The 16,222-nt window shown below is 29.7% G+C and overlaps 6 protein-coding genes across 6 annotated transcripts; 1 reads left to right on the top strand and 5 right to left on the bottom strand.

The window, feature by feature from the left end:
• Nucleotides 1-56: 56 nt before the first annotated feature.
• On the bottom strand, nucleotides 57-4,181 carry ELE39_000369 (Swr1p like SWI SNF3 family ATpase with a HSA domain at the N-terminus; the record flags this gene model as incomplete). Its single annotated transcript, XM_067343393.1, has 1 exon — nucleotides 57-4,181. The coding sequence occupies one exon, from the start codon at nucleotides 4,179-4,181 to the stop codon at nucleotides 57-59; it is 4,125 nt and encodes a 1,374-aa protein (XP_067201327.1).
• A 274-nt stretch (nucleotides 4,182-4,455) lies between these two features.
• ELE39_000368 (serine threonine kinase KKIALRE) lies at nucleotides 4,456-6,000 on the bottom strand (the record flags this gene model as incomplete). The annotated part of the gene is made up of 1 exon (XM_067343392.1): nucleotides 4,456-6,000. One exon carries the CDS (start codon nucleotides 5,998-6,000, stop codon nucleotides 4,456-4,458), a length of 1,545 nt encoding a protein of 514 aa, XP_067201326.1.
• Nucleotides 6,001-6,223: 223 nt separating this feature from the next.
• Nucleotides 6,224-8,074, bottom strand: ELE39_000367 (adaptin AP complex subunit alpha; the record flags this gene model as incomplete). The annotated part of the gene is made up of 1 exon (XM_067343391.1): nucleotides 6,224-8,074. The coding sequence occupies one exon, from the start codon at nucleotides 8,072-8,074 to the stop codon at nucleotides 6,224-6,226; it is 1,851 nt and encodes a 616-aa protein (XP_067201325.1).
• Nucleotides 8,075-9,231: 1,157 nt separating this feature from the next.
• ELE39_000366 (DNA polymerase epsilon subunit 3) lies at nucleotides 9,232-9,489 on the bottom strand (the record flags this gene model as incomplete). The annotated part of the gene is made up of 1 exon (XM_067343390.1): nucleotides 9,232-9,489. One exon carries the CDS (start codon nucleotides 9,487-9,489, stop codon nucleotides 9,232-9,234), a length of 258 nt encoding a protein of 85 aa, XP_067201324.1.
• A 484-nt stretch (nucleotides 9,490-9,973) lies between these two features.
• ELE39_000365 (uncharacterized protein) lies at nucleotides 9,974-11,185 on the bottom strand (the record flags this gene model as incomplete). Its single annotated transcript, XM_067343389.1, has 1 exon — nucleotides 9,974-11,185. One exon carries the CDS (start codon nucleotides 11,183-11,185, stop codon nucleotides 9,974-9,976), a length of 1,212 nt encoding a protein of 403 aa, XP_067201323.1.
• A 2,035-nt stretch (nucleotides 11,186-13,220) lies between these two features.
• Nucleotides 13,221-15,857, top strand: ELE39_000363 (membrane associated protein; the record flags this gene model as incomplete). The annotated part of the gene is made up of 1 exon (XM_067343387.1): nucleotides 13,221-15,857. One exon carries the CDS (start codon nucleotides 13,221-13,223, stop codon nucleotides 15,855-15,857), a length of 2,637 nt encoding a protein of 878 aa, XP_067201321.1.
• Nucleotides 15,858-16,222: the final 365 nt, after the last annotated feature.

Genomic DNA, 16,222 nt, shown 5'->3' with positions numbered 1-16,222 from the left:
TTTGACTTAATTAGTGTTCATTTTGCTTTAACAATCAACATCTCAGTAGTCAACAGTTAATCACATGGCAATTCATTTTGCGAATTTTCGGATAATGAATTTTCAACTGAACTATGACTGTCAATATTATTAATTTGAAATTCCATTAAATCAACTTCATTTTGAATATCCAAAGGAACCGAAACGTTTTCAAAAAACTCAATACAATATTTGAGTAAGTTATTCAGTGTGATATCTGGAGTTGCACCATTCTGGGTCGAATGTCTGTTAGCATCTTTTTCTAGAGTCTTGTTTACTTCATGCTTATCCTTTGTTTTTTCTTCCCCAAATTCATTAATAAAATCATCATTCTCCGTCGCAATTTCTCTAGAAGATTTCTTTAGTGCATTAATATCATCCAAATCTTCAACTGCTGCTAAAACTTCTTCAAATTCTTTCTTTTGGTTGTCATCAAAATTCACTGAAACATTTAACTCGGAAGTCGAGCTTTCATGGAGTACCCTTGTAACATAAATACTGTTATTCTCAGAATTAAGCATATTCTGACTTCTCGAACCAATCATTTTTTGGATGTCATTTTTTGTAAAGAACTCTGAGGTGAAGTTACCCTGATCAACAACAACATCGTCCAATAATCTCTTTTGGAGTTGTTTCTTAAAAATGCTTTCCTCAATTGTCCATTCAGAAATTAGCCTATATATGTTTACATCTCTTGTTTGGCCAATTCTATGGCATCGATCCATTGCTTGCCTGTCCATTGCCGGATTCCAATCAGAGTCGTAGAAAATAACAGTATCTGCGCCAGTTAAATTTAATCCAACTCCACCAGACCTAGTTGACGAAATAAATAGATAGATTCGTTGGTCTCTATTAAATCTATTCACAAGCTTTTGCCTGTCATCAACTTTAGTATTTCCATCCAGTCGAAGATAGTTGTAGCCTCTGTAGTTTATAAAGGATTCTAAAACGTCCAGCATTTTGCTCATCTGCGTGAAAATGATACATCTATGCCCCTCGTTAAAGAGTTTATGCAATAGCTGAGAAAGTATTTGAAATTTACCACAATCATCTTCAATTACTCTTCTAGGAGGGACAATACACTTTTTAAGAAATGAAACATTATGTAAATATGCGTTTGAAGAGTTAATTAAGTTATCAACTTTTAAAGAAATATATGAATTGCAAAAAAGCTCATTTTTAATAACTGAATATTTACCTTCTATAGAAATAGAAAAATTTGTTGAAATAACTTTTTTTTCAAGAAGAATGCTGAACTGTGATAACATTGGGAGCTGTTTGCAAAAATAAGGCCTAAAAAACAATAATTCGTTCGGAAATATTTCTGAATTAATTAAATTAGTATTCTTTTTATTAGGAATATTGTAATAAGCTGACTTATGTAATCTAGATATTGCGTTTTTACAGTATTTTTTTTTATTTGGAAACAAATTAGGAAAAGTGGAAAATGAAATGGTTTCTACATTAACCACTTTTGAATAATTTTGCATTTCATTCAGAATAAAACTTCTACAATCTTTTCCATAAACAACATTGAATGGCATATTAAATTTTGTGTATGTTTTTCCCTCGCAATTAGTATTTTTGGTAGTATTTGAATGAAATGCTTGAATCGATTCATCCAACAAATGTGGGTAATCGCATGAAGGTCTCCATTCAAATGTAATCTTTTTATCAGCCTCTTTACAAAGTATAGAGACACTCTCTGTTGAATTCATATTAGTATTAGATTTATTTTTCACCCTGTTATTAGAAATGTGGTCCATTATATATTTATTATCAACATTCTTTGTGTACAGACTACAGTGTGAATCCACTCCTATCAAAGGGGGGTTAATATCAATTGAAGCCAATTTATTAAGATTTATTCTGATAAAACGATCCGCATCCAAAAGATTCCCAGAACCCATAATACATTTACTGAAGAGTGAATTTTCTGAAATATAATCAAAAGGTTGTATTTCAGTCCATTTTTCGTACGTTAATTCACGTTGTGATTGAGCTTGGAACTTGCTCATATGGATTTCATTGTATAATATAAAAATATTTGGTAGATTTACAAACCTATTGTTAGTTAATTTTTCAAATAATGTAGATTTAGAATTATTTTTTTTTTTACCAACAAATAAGTAATTATTTGTTGAGACATTTTTTCCCAATGTAGGTACATTAGATGACATTGTAGTACATACATTTGGGAAGAATGTAAGTGAATTAAATGAATAGTTTATCATTAGTTTTTTTTCAACTATTGGTGTCTTGATTAACCTAGGCTCAAAAAGATCAGGGTGATTACAAACCTTTCTTAGCTGCATTAACACATTCATTAAACCGATATAGTCACCGCCAGCAATAGTATTCTGAGTTGTTTTACTTTCAAGAAACTCATCATATAGCTCTTTCTGACGCTTGCTCAATGGGCACTTGATTACGTGTTCAATCTTTGACGGCATTTCCTTTTCCACATCCTTTTTTAATCTTCTCAACAAAAAAGGCCTTAATACAGAATGAAGTCTTCTTAATAAATTTCTTTCATTTTCGACCTGCTGGTTTTCAATAGCAGTCGTTAATGGATCGGAAAACCAAGTTTTAAAGTCATGATGCGACGTAAATATATGTGGCATTAAAAAGTGCAACAATGACCATAATTCCATTAAATTATTTTGTAAAGGTGTTCCTGTAAGTAAGAGTCTTCTTTCAGTATTAAATGATAGCATTACTTGCCATTTTTGGGATTTAAAGTTCTTAATATTTTGAGCTTCATCTAAAATTAAATATTGCCATTGTTTTCTTTTAAATATATGCGCATCTTGTAAAATTAAAGTATATGACGCAATGCACACATTAAATGCATTAGGATCGTTCCATCCCATCCTTTTCTTCTGTCTCTCTTTAGGATTCCCAAAGTATGTGACGACTTTGAAGCTAGGAAGCCATCGTTTAAATTCCATTTCCCAATTTAGCATTACACTTGTAGGCACAACAATTAAATGTGGCCCCCAATTCTTCATATAGCATGCAAGATATGCAAGAAGTGAAATAGTTTGAATCGTCTTTCCGAGACCCATTTCATCAGCAAGGATTCCATTCAATCCTCTTTTGTATAATTTAACCATCCATTCAAGTCCTGCAATTTGGTATTCCCTCATGCTATTTTTCAAAAGAAAAGGAATTTTAATTTGATCAATGGAAGCTCTTGGAGGAATACTAAAGGTTTTTACAATACTTGGTGAAGTGCTTTTTTCTTTTAGGTTTGCAACAGCTTGGCCAATTGGAGTGTTTTCATCATTTTTCAATGTATCGCATTCATCTTTCCAACTTAAATAGTCCTTATCTGCGTAGCTCACGTCTTTTTCTGTATCAAACTCCTCTTCATCATAATTACGAGTAGATCCATCATTGTATTCATAGTAATCGTGTTTTTTGCGCTTGGTACCATCTCCAATAGTGGCAGTATCCGATTTATCTCTTTTTAACTTGATTTTCTTATTACAAATGTTTCCATAATATTTCAAGTACAAATCCTCTAAATTCAAATTTGCATCATTATTCAATTCATCTAACTCAGCATCAAGTTCATCACTGTCAAAATCTGAACTTTCCATTTCCAGATCCAATTTATTGTCAGCCTCTTCAATATGATCCCAATTATTCGTATCAACATCATCTTCACTATCAGATATACCATTTATTTCAACTTTTCCGTGTTGATCATTGGGCTTAGTTATTTTTTTTGAGCCCAGTTCATCTGTTATTCCGAAGTAAAATTTCTCAGTTTCAGAAACGAGTTTATCAAGTTTTTCAAATTGCTTAATCCTCAAAAGCTTATTTAATTCACTTAACTTTTTATGTCGAACAATCTTGGAAACATTATTCCAGAATTTATTGATGCTCGCTGAAATATTTTTCGAAATCAGCTTTAGTCGTTTATCTTCTTCTTCCTTTCTTTTCTTTAATCTTTGATCTTTAGTCTGAAGGTATCTAACTGCGCATTGGGCAACTGCTTTAAATGATTTTATTTTCCACTTGTGTTCATCTGTGAAACATCCATACATCCATCTAGATTCCTTTATTAAAAAATCTCGATGATCCTCGTCTAATTCTTTTGGAGGCTCTATTTCAATTAATAATTGACTTTTCTGAAACCTACTTTTAGACTTCATAAGAGCTAGAGTCTAATATGTACAATCTATTATTAACATTAACAAAAAATTTAATATAAAATCCATTGAGAAGCACATTTAACAATAAATATTCACAGCGGGAATGAATGAACTGCGCATTCAATTAAAAAGTGATTAAAATATACAATATTAATAATAATTGTGATAGTTATTCAAATATGTTAATATTTATTATTAGAAATCCTATATATATCCGTTTATAATACAAATTAGTTAATTCCTTTTTTTTGTCTAAATTATTATATTCAGAACGTCATTTCCTTATATCTTCTGTCCCACTATTCGACAAATTTTTAAAACTGTTTATATTTTTTGTTGGGGGAGGTGGCATAATGTGTGGGAATTTAGGAAGTGAAATTTTTTCATACCAAATTTTTGGATTATAAAATACGCCGCGGTATGACAAAGGAGTAGATTTGTCATCAGGAGTAGAAGGGGCTGTGGTTTTGTCATCGTTTAAAACGCACTTGTTTTTTAGAAAAGATTGTTCAAAATTCTCTGAGAACTTATTTATGCCAAAACTGCCTTCACAGTCCTGATAATTTTTTTCTCTCTGTTTAGCAGAATTATAAGAAAAGGATTCCACAAAAATCGGCAATGAAAGCGACTTAAATGATGCGCTTGAATTATTTAAGAGTGAAGATGGGGCAAACTGCCGTTCATTATTAATCAAGCTTTCGGCTCCATTGATTGTAGAAAAAAATGGATGTAACAATAATTCTTGGCAATCTGGCCGTTTCTTCGGATCAATTGTTAGGGACTTTTCCAAAAAGTCAAGTGCTATAAAATCAATTTTTTTCTCATACCTCTCTTTGATTGAAATTATTTGGTACGGAGGAATTACTCCACTTGATTTGTTTAACTCAGCTTTATATCTTGAATTTGACCCTGATACAAATCCATTATAAAAATGTTTTTTATATGCATCGTAGAGTTTTTTGTCTGATTCAAGAATACCTTGATTCTTAGTATCTAATTTTCCTATAGTATTTCTTATTAAATAAAGCTGATCAATATCGCTTGTTCCTGGAAAGAGTGGGTCGCCATCAATCAGTTCTGCCATTATACAACCTACTGCCCAGACATCAATTTCAGGCCCATATTCTGTGCTCTTTACGAGCAGCTCTGGAGCTCTATACCACCTTGTGGAAACGTAACTTGTAAGTGGACGGCTAGCCACGCATAAACTATCCGTTGATTTTGATAAGCTATCTTTAAATTGGTTCGAATAACTTTTGTTTTGCTGAATGAACCTTGCGAACCCAAAGTCACAAAGCTTGAGCTCCAAATTCATATTCTTCTCACCCTCCTTAATTAAAATGTTTTCAGGCTTAACATCACGGTGAATAATTCCCATGGAATGGCACTTCTTCAATGCTGTCAGTAACTGGAAAATACTTGATTTAATTATTTCCAAAGGCAATCCTTTGGGGCTTTTTTCTAAATATTGCAAAAGTGTCTGTGGGAAATACTCCAATGATAAGTAATATCGGTTTTCATGCAAAAAAAAATCCTTTAGTTGAATAATATTTTTTTGACCATGTAATCTCCTAAGTGTTGCAATTTCTCTTAAAATTTTATTATGGGTAATATTTGTATTTACTTTTCCATTTTTTGAATTTTCTATAAAATATGAGTTTTCATTCTCATCTGAATAGATTGTTTTAAACTCTTTAAGTGCAACAATTTCATTTGTAACAAGATCCATGCATTTGAAAACGACCCCAAATGCGCCTTCACCTATTTCACAAATTGTTTTGTATCTATTTAGACCATGCAGAATAGATTTTCCCTCCATATTTATTTAGCAAGAAAGCCTTGAAATAGACGTGATTAGTTGCATTAACAAACTTATTTTGACGCAAGACTCTCATAAAATGAATCAAATAGATTGAATTATTGAAGCATTAACCAACTATATCCTAAAATACATGCTTATCAGCCACATTTACATGTGGCGCCGCATTCCACCTCTTTAGGTGGGGGGTGCATCACAACGTATTCAGTCTATCAGCGTCAAGTTAAAAAGTATCATCTTTCGTTTGGAATATTAAAATGGAAAGAACGGAATTAGAAAGAATTCCAGAATCTGACCTTACACGTAAGATGTAGCTATTTGTGGTGGATTCACGAATTTGAATAATTACCTGGTGGTTCAATACATTTCCGTGTAGATAAATTATTTTCTCTGTATTTTCATAATCTTCACTTTCTATCAATAAATAGAATGATTCATTAAGCTTACACTTATCCACTATTTCTGATGTTCTATTTACAGAAGATTTAGCATTTATTTGTGTAGATGCTTGGGACATCAAATATATTTCTGAATGCCAGAGGTTTGAGATAAAATCTTTTGAATATTGTTCAATCCCATACGAAAATTTGCTCACTAGTATTGGAAACGGAAGTTCTATCATTTTGGGAGTATTGTCTGCTAACAAGAATTTGATTACTACCGTTGGCACTCCAAAATATACATCGTTGCATTCAGCACTAAAAATTAAACAGATTTGTTGTTTACCTGAAACATAATTCGGATGCTCTATTTTGTTTTTCTTTATGATTGATAAGGCTTTAGGGTGTATGTAAGAACAGTTGAATGTTATTGTGAAGTCCTCTAGTCTAGTTGGTAGCTTGTTTCCTAAATATAAGTTAAAGCTCCCAATATTTTCTGAAAATTGAAGCTTAATACCTATTTGAATTAGGTTATCCTCAAATAAAATCCAATCATTGTTCAGAATAAGGTTGCTGAAATTTTTTAGAAAGGAACTACTTAAATCAATAGTATTTGATAAATTGCTAAACAGCTCAAAATTATTTTTTTTTTCGCTTTTATCTTCCTTTGTAATTCCTTTGGGAAACAAATTAAAATCTTCATAATATTCTAATCTAGATCTTAAATATTCATTTTTTTGAACCAGAAATAAGTATTTTTCTTTTAACAAGTTGTATTTGGTTTCAATTGTCTCAATTTCATTGTTCATGCTTGGGTTCTCAATGCAATGCATTTTGATAGACTTTGACTCAATTAATGTTGAATCTGTATCTTTTTTATCAAAATTTTCATTTATTTCTCCTTCAAATTCATTTTCAATTAATATATTTTGGTTAAGAATATTATTGCATAGGTTATTTGTAGTTATTTTAGAAGTCTTGTCAAAAAAATCATCCGGATTAACTTTTATTTCAAATCCAACAAATTCACATGAAGAAGCTGAATTATTTGAAACTGTATTAGATAAAGTTGCATTGCCTTGAGGCCTTAAGTCAATTAAAACATTCGAGTCTTCGGAAAATAAGTTATCACTTTGATTAGTTTCTAAATTGTTAAATTCATCATTACCTGTTTCACTTTCTCGTGAATCATTTTCACTATTTGAATAATTTACAAAGTAATTATTTTTGAACTCAGTTAATAATTCTATCGATTCATCACTTATACCCGAGTACTTCTCGTACCATTTGTTAAGGCAAGAAACTGCAAGGTTACATAAAAGCATTACTTCCTCTTCTTTTTCAGAATATTTTAAATATTCTTTCTTATTTACTTTGTCCGAAAGCATGACAATGTATGAAAGTAAATTATTTTGATATGATAACTGTAAATATACTACATTTCCAATAATCAATTTATCTAGTAGGCACAAATACAAAAATCTTTTTTTAAAAGTAATATTTGAATTTGATATTTCAATTTTAATCATATCAACTAAAACTTTTGACTCTTTGGCATCGTATCTTAATGCGCTTAAAATGAATGAATCCGATTTCTCATTGAACTTTTTCTTTGTCTTGGTAATATAATTAATTTCACGGCTTATCTTCCGTGTTATCTTTTCTGATGAATGGAAACAAAAAAATGTTCCCATTTATTTATATGAAATGCTAATACAAATAATATTCTAACATTTAATTTCCACCAGGCTAAGTAAACAAACAAGTGCAGCAGTAAGCCATTATATTGCTTGCCCCCCTTTTAGCATGGAATGTGTCGATAGATGTATCTCTTCAATAACTCAAAATTGTTCCCCAAAATTTTAAAATATTATTAAGAGCACTAATGCTTATAATTCAACAATAAACGATTTATAATACTTTACTGTGAGTAATTATACAAAAATATTGTTTGAGCTTAATAATTCTCTCCTCAAACCCGTAATTTAAATTCGACCACAATCTATATTATTTTTGATTATAGTTGCAAATCACTAGTTTTATCATTCTTGAATTGAACATATTGAATAAATTAGATAAGGCTTTACAAATGAATTTGCAATATCCCAGTATAACTAAGAAAATTAGAATAAAGCACAAAAGATATGCTATTCGAACTTACTTCGTACTGTCACTAGGAAAACAAATTCTACAATTCCCTACTTATCGAAGCCAAAGGTTAACTAAGACACAAACTTTGAACATGGATTTAATTCTTTCTATAATAATAAATATAAGAATTCTAACTTACAAATGAGAAAAATTTCTTAATAATAGCAAAGCAATAAAACTTCCCTGCTCAAAATTTGGAATTATAAAAGCTCTATATGAAATAAATCAATTAGCATTACAAAAAAAAAACTTATCAAAAAATTATTATTTAATATGCGAAGAATTAATTCAAATAGACAAAAAATTATATTTTCCAATCTTCAATAAATTTTAATTTTGTAACATAACTTCGTGGCTTAATTCTGGAAGGATTTAAAACGTGTTATTTCTAAATCTTATCAAGTATACTAATTTTCTTTGCGCTTCGAATTCATATGGTTTTAACAATTAATATTTGTAAATGTTTAAAAACTTGATTTCAAAATTAATATTACTGTGCCAATTAGAAAACGATTAAATTTGTCTAATAAAATAATCAATTTTGTAATATTTCAACTTTACAATTATGCAAAATCATTTTGCATACTTTTTTGCAGTTCGAAAAAATGATAATTTATACTTGATTAAAAATCGTTTTAATAAATCAAAAAACCCGAATGAATCCTACAAATAGAAATTGAGAGAACAAATTCTTTAATTTTTATCTGGAAGCATTATTCTTCGAATATATAAATTTCAAAGCAGATTTCACATTATAGTCATGTACCGTTGATTTTTTTCCATCTGAGGAACTCGATAAAGATGTTAGATAAATTGAAAATAATGTAGCACATCTATTGATAGTTTTGCATGCATCCTTCGACATTCTAGAGTTGCTACTTACTACTGATTTTACAATCCTTGAAATTGTAGAATCTGGAAATTGAAAATTCGAAGCTTTTTCTTCATTTATAGTCATTAGAGTCTTCCAAATATTAATTTTATTTTGTGCAAAATTAATAAATTATGATTTAATTGTACGCCATATAAAATGGGGGAACTGTGAAAAGACAAGACCCAGTTTTTTAGAAAATGTAGAATCAAGAATTTTAATTGTTTTGTAACTCATTCCCTCTAGGTGAATAGAAATACGATGAAATCATTGAGCGTGGAGTATGATTCCTTGATGACATTGGGCTACATGTTCTTACTGGAATATAACCCATTTTACGTTGAGATTCCGAAATACAATTTGTTGGACGTACTATCTCCACCTCGTTCTGATCAATTATACATCTCGACTGCTCCTCACAGCATTCACATACGAATATCTGACCCATTGTAAATAACTGTGAAAAAAGTATAAAATTGATAAGATACAACCCGAAATCCGTAAATTAGTGCGTATCAGGGGTGGAATGCACACATCCTCTTAATCATAAAAAAAAAAAAGTTATTAACTCCTAAGTATCGTCTACTTTTACGTTTCCTTCAAATTTATAGGTATTTATCTTTTGTCTAATTTTGTTTTCCTTAGACACTCTTAAATAGCAAGCGTTACACACCAGGATTTTACCACGATGGCAAATATTGTTTTGATTATTCTCTAGGGTATTTCTAAGATATCTCCACTGCGCGGTTTCAATACACCTACATAAACTACAACACCAATCTGAACGATCTAAACGTGGCCTCCCCGCACAGCTTTTTCGAATAGGTTGCCCATTACTCTTATTAGTAGATAAATTTTTCTTCTCATTTTGATTTTTGATATCACACGAAAGTTTTCTACTCTGTTCAAGAAAATTATAGAAAACTAGTTCGTCTGAGAACTGTTGAGATAAATTAGGTGTAAGTACCGGAGTTTGATGCTCAATTTTTTCTGTTGGTGACTTTATTGGAGTAAATGCCATAGCTGAACTGTTCATTTCTATCGGGTTAACATTGTTTATGCAAGGTGTTTCGGCTTGTTTTGGTGAAAGAGACATATTATAAATAAATGGTGAACTTTGTTGTAAGATATTTACAGCTGTTGGGTTCTGTGCTTGTCCATAATAAGATGCCATAATGCTGGCAGCACCAAGTCGCATTAAATTCATCAGCATGTCCGGTTTATCTAATAATGACGAAAGGGCAGATTCTGCCCAATTATTTAAATTGTTGTTTAATACATTAAGTGGAACTACTTGTTGAGGAGAAGAACTTGAAATTTGTGGCCTTGAAACTTCAATTGGAGTGTTTCGTAGTCCAATCATTGGAGTTTGATTTTGTAAGGTAAGCAAAAGTTGTGTGGATTTCACTGCTGAATTGTAAGTTAATGGATCTAAATTTTGTTTTGAATTCAATTGTTCTTGATCAGTAGATTGTGAAGGCGACTTTAAGTTTCCGCATTGATCGTAATTTAAAATAGAACCAATTGGTGTACCAGTATTGTTTTGATAAGACGTCAATAATTGATCAATAGGAGCGGAGCTCTGGCTACAAGGATTATTCAAAATGGGTTCATTTCCTGTTCTGGAAATATATGGTAAAAAGTAATTATTATAGTGTTCAAGCAAAAGCTTGTTTGCTGTTTCCGTTTGGTTGGATGATACAGCACTTTGTGGTCCACCGTCACTACTATGTTGGTTAAGAATTTGGACCAATTGCAATGCTAAGTTATTCAAGTTTGACATCCAAATTCATTAAGATCTTTACATAATTTGTCCGATCTATATTTAAAATAAAATTTATATCTATTTTTTATTTCTAATTCGCGGTATTAATAGTACCGGATACTCTCCAGCACGAGCTAATTATTATAATACAAAATAGTGGGGGCGTTTTTTTGTCTACTTTAATTTAGACGAGGAATTTTGTCCGGGCTTTTTGTCAAATAAGTAGACAGAAATCTAAAATGTCTTAATATTTTTCGCGGTTTAAGTTTCTTTGATTTATTTATTGCTCAATTATTTGGAGCTGCATGTGGTGACCATTTAATTCAATTTTTAAATTAAAAAAATTGTATTATTGTTAGGATATATAGTATTAATTTACGAGGTGCAACTATATATGAATGGGAAATATTTATAGTTTTAGTATTGAAGAAACATTATTACATTAATTGTAACTACTCCAAGCCCAAATGGAGAATCACGAAAATTCATTAAAAGATGAAATTTAACTATTTTCTTTCCGGAATTTAAACGAAGAATATTTATCAAGAACGAGTAGAAATCATTAGGCTGGATTTCTTTTGTTAAATTGTATTCATTAATGCTCTTGAACATTTCGGATTCATTATATTCTGACCAGTTCTTAATTATGTTAAATTACAATCTGATTAAATGAATTTCCTCCATTAAAGAATGCTCTGAAATCCTTATATTTGTTTAAAACCTCCAATAATAATTAATACCCATTAATCATCGTATTTTACTATGAGATATAATATTGATTATTCATAACTAGTTCTTTAAGTTTCTAATTTACTTTTTCGTAAATAGTATAACGAAAATCTACTCTAAAGTTGACAAATGTGACTATTTTGTCACAACAAATTTACTTTTTAATTGCTTTGTCAATTTTAAGGCAATTCGATGCTTCAACTTAAGGAAATTTGAAATGCCGTTGAATTTATGTTAACTCTAAATTGTACATTAGTAGAGTGATCAAGATACAAAATTGCAATGTTTACTTGTGAAACATTCAAATTTTTGTTATTATTAATTCTTAATGAAAATCATCTAGTTAATTAAAATAGCAACGGAAACATAACTTGCTATAATTAACCATTACGAAAAACAACTTTAGAGTTCTGTAATTCACAATTATATAATTTCTTTTTAATTAATATATTGCGTTAGTCATGTTGCAGAACTATCCCAGAATAAGTTCAGAATTTTTAATTTGTCTTGATGTGTAATTAATTTGTTAAACTAAAATAAAATTTCGTAAATAATATTTCAATTTTTTTCATCGAGTTTGATCATGATGTATATGAAAAATTCTTATATGATACTAGCGAACTATTGCATTAACTTTATAAATGCTGAAAATGAAAATTAATTTTCAATTGATAAATATCAAATGAACTGATTACAGAAAAAATCACTTTAATTAAACTTTTTTATAATTGAATTATATATTAGAAGTGAATGGCCATTACTGGTCTGAAATACTTTTTAAACTTAAATCGATTTCAATTGTTTGATAGTTATTGAATTTTATAGTGTTTGATTATTTTACGAAATTAGATTTCTGCATAATAAAAACTTGAAATAAAAAACTAATATTTGATGTTAACTCCTTTTTTTTTCTTGCTAGTTATATTTAAATATTTCTTGTGAACGTTAAATTACGAGGTATTCTATAATTTTCGTACTAATAATTTTATTTTTAAATTAGTTTTTATTTAAAAGTTATATAAAGTAAAAAATTTATTTTTGACTTATAAAATAATCATTAATCTTTTGAATAGTTTATTATAAGCTCAATTTTTTTTTTAATTTTCGTAACCAATTTAACAAATAATTTTGATTCAATAAACTTTAACTTCAAAAAAAAAATCTCAAATTTGATTATTTATTCCAAATTATTATTTGAAATTCCTTAATTTATTAATACTTTTAAGAATAATTAAATATTTTTCCAACATTTAAAATACCATTAGTCGATCGTGTGTACACACACTAAAAATTGTAGATAAAGACCATTATTTTCAATTATGATATGTGTATAAATTTTCTGAAACTTTTTTCATTAATATACTTATATATTCATTTGTGTTTTAACCTAAAGATCAGTGATTTAATTGAGTTCAGCTTGCTAAAAAATAAAAATGAAAAAAGTTCGCTATTTTCGACAGAAGATAGTGAACATGAAACTTCAAATATAGATGATACTAACATTTCAAATTTTAATGGAACTGAATCTGAAATAGATACTAAAAATAACTCTAGCATAGTTTCTATTGCAGAGAATCATGATAATCAAATAAATGAACAATATAATTATGTTACAAGCTTTGGGAAATCATACTTTAAATCTCCACAAAAGGTAAAATTATCTACAATTAAGCCGTTTAAACTGATCAAAAAACCAAAAATAGAAAATCTTCAAATTGACGAATTCGCATTCATGGTAAGACCTAATGAAAGGATGATTGGAATTGAAAATTTTGTTATTAATGAAATCGAAAAACTAAATATGAAGTATAGTAATATTAGCGCAGGGAGTGAAATTACAGAGGGCGAAAGCTCAATTAAAAATAACAAATATAATAACTTTGGACATTTTTCATTTCCCGGATATGTAAAAGATGAAATCTTTTCAAAGGAAATATATTTACGCACTGTTCCGTATGCTAGATATACTCCACTCTTTATTGAAGTTCGTAGTTCGTCATATAATGCTGCATTACACGGAATATATAAAAGAGAAGAATCTATGCAATTATCTCAAACTGATCAAAGATTTCCCTGGTATGTTGAGCCAATTATCAGGCCAGTTTATAGAAGAATTTATCCTGAACCAAGCTTGTACATATTTTTTTTAAACTTTCCTATAGAAAGGTGGTGCATTGGAGATACTTGGCCAATTAACAATCCCAAAATATCAGTTGGACAAATTTATGCGGAAATAATTGGAAGACCATATTCTCCTGTATACACCAGAGGATGGTATGTTCAACCAAGAAAGTTTAGTGCTCATGATATAGTTCCATACGTTGAACTAGATCCTAGCACTCCTTTGAGAAACCCATTACCTGTTTCAATACCTAAAGAAATGGAGTCTAAACGTGTATTAGTTTTTGATAAAGATATTATTGTTGAAGAGGCAAGACCATTTACTTTTATACCTAAAGAGTCAATTATACTTGAACATATTCCTTTAGTTGAGGCACCTGATGATTTACAAGTATTTCCGGGCTGTCCTAATCCTCATATAAGTAAATTTAGTGGATTGTCAAAATACAAAACTTCTTCATGTATACCACCTTCACGTGGAACTTTAGATTTAACTATTAATGGTGCAAATGGATACTTTTCTAATGCCTTATATAGTTGGGAGGGATTTTTTAAAGGTAGACCATACTTCGTACAAAGGGGACCTCTTAGAAGTGAGGAAGTTAGTTTACAAAGCTCAATAGTAGAATACCCAGGAAATAGTCTTTATCTTTGGTCATATGTCAATGAATCAAACAGCACATCGTGGATTATTTCAAGGCAATTAGGAAACACTAGCCCCAGTCAAATTTTAGCTATTTGGAGAAGACCAAGCAGCTCACGAATTAAATCTGAAGTTGATTGGCCTGCTGAAAGAGGGATAGAATTAGAGCCTGATGGTTGGGCATTTTTGAAACCCCCATTTAAAAAGAAATATGTGCACAATATTCCAAATAGTAATTTTGTTGAAGAAAAGGTTTTTCTTAGGATTAAAGGAATTAAACCAAAACATGTTAAAATGGTTGTAAACGGAGGCACTGATGATATTAATGGAGATTACTTTCATTTGGGAGAATATCTAGGGTTTCCTTTTTTTAGACAAAAAAGAAATAAAAAGAAAAGCCATCCTGGCTATGTATTGTATCGAGGGATTGTAATTAATAAATTAAAAGATACCTGGGTAATTGGAACGACTTTAGGCAGTATTCATGGAATAAAGGCATATGCTGTCGATTATATTCATAATAGCCATTCTGATAAGTTCAACTCAAGATTAGGATTCCAATACTTTGGAGGAACAAGATGGCCTCATCAACTACCTATTAGGTCATGGAGGGTTTGGGCACCTTTAGATGAAAACATTAAGATAAACATTTACAGTAATGAACTTAGGGGCCTAAATTCAGAAAAAGTTGCCAAATCTATTGAATTTGTATGGAAAAGCTTTGAATCACTATATATTACGATGGAATATTTAAACCCGATTTCATTATTTAAACAGCATTTGTTCCCTGTAATTGGAAATATCCATTCAGATTTGAGACAAGAAGCAATTAACACTAACACTGACCCAACATCATTAGACTTAAGTGATATAAACAAAAATTCTGCTTCCGGTGATTTAAGACAAGTCAATAATCACAAATATAAAGTATTTAACGATTTTAATTCAAGTAATTTGAATTATGATGTTATCAATTCAAATGTTGAAGAAGATAAGGTAATTTTCGTTGAAAAGGAAAAAAAAAGTATTTCCAACCGAATAATAGGGATTTTGAGTATTTCTGGGTCAGTATTCATAGGAATATTTATCTGGATACTTATTAGAGGTAAGATTTATCAAGAAAAATTAAAGATGAATCAAGAAACGATTTTGGGTAACCCAAAGGGAATTCCGCACCCTAGTAGCAATTTCAGATAAAGTTAGACATAATTGGATAATTTAGTATTTTGCGATTTATTTATATTTTATAAACATGATTGCTCAATTTAAACTATTTAGAGTTAATGATTTATTCAAACTTAGTATCAATAATTTAATAATTTTGTGAATATTTATTGAAAGAAAAAATTGGTTGAAATAATAATAATTTTTCTGTTAATTACCTATATTGTACAGATCAGTTTCTTTTGAAAACTTAAGTAGTTATTCAGTTTATATACGTCACATATTTTCATTTTTAAATTATTAATCATAAAATAATGCAAATTGTCAAATTGAATTAATTTTAATTTTAATAAATATCAATTATATAACATATAGTAGTGACATTTGCAATATATTTT

This window comes from Cryptosporidium sp. chipmunk genotype I (genome assembly GCF_004936735.1).
Source record: "Cryptosporidium sp. chipmunk genotype I strain 37763 chromosome Unknown contig_10, whole genome shotgun sequence".
In the NCBI taxonomy this organism is placed as follows: Eukaryota; Apicomplexa; class Conoidasida; order Eucoccidiorida; family Cryptosporidiidae; genus Cryptosporidium; species Cryptosporidium sp. chipmunk genotype I.
Note: the sequence above shows the minus strand (reverse complement) of the source record. Positions and strands in the feature narration are given on the sequence as shown.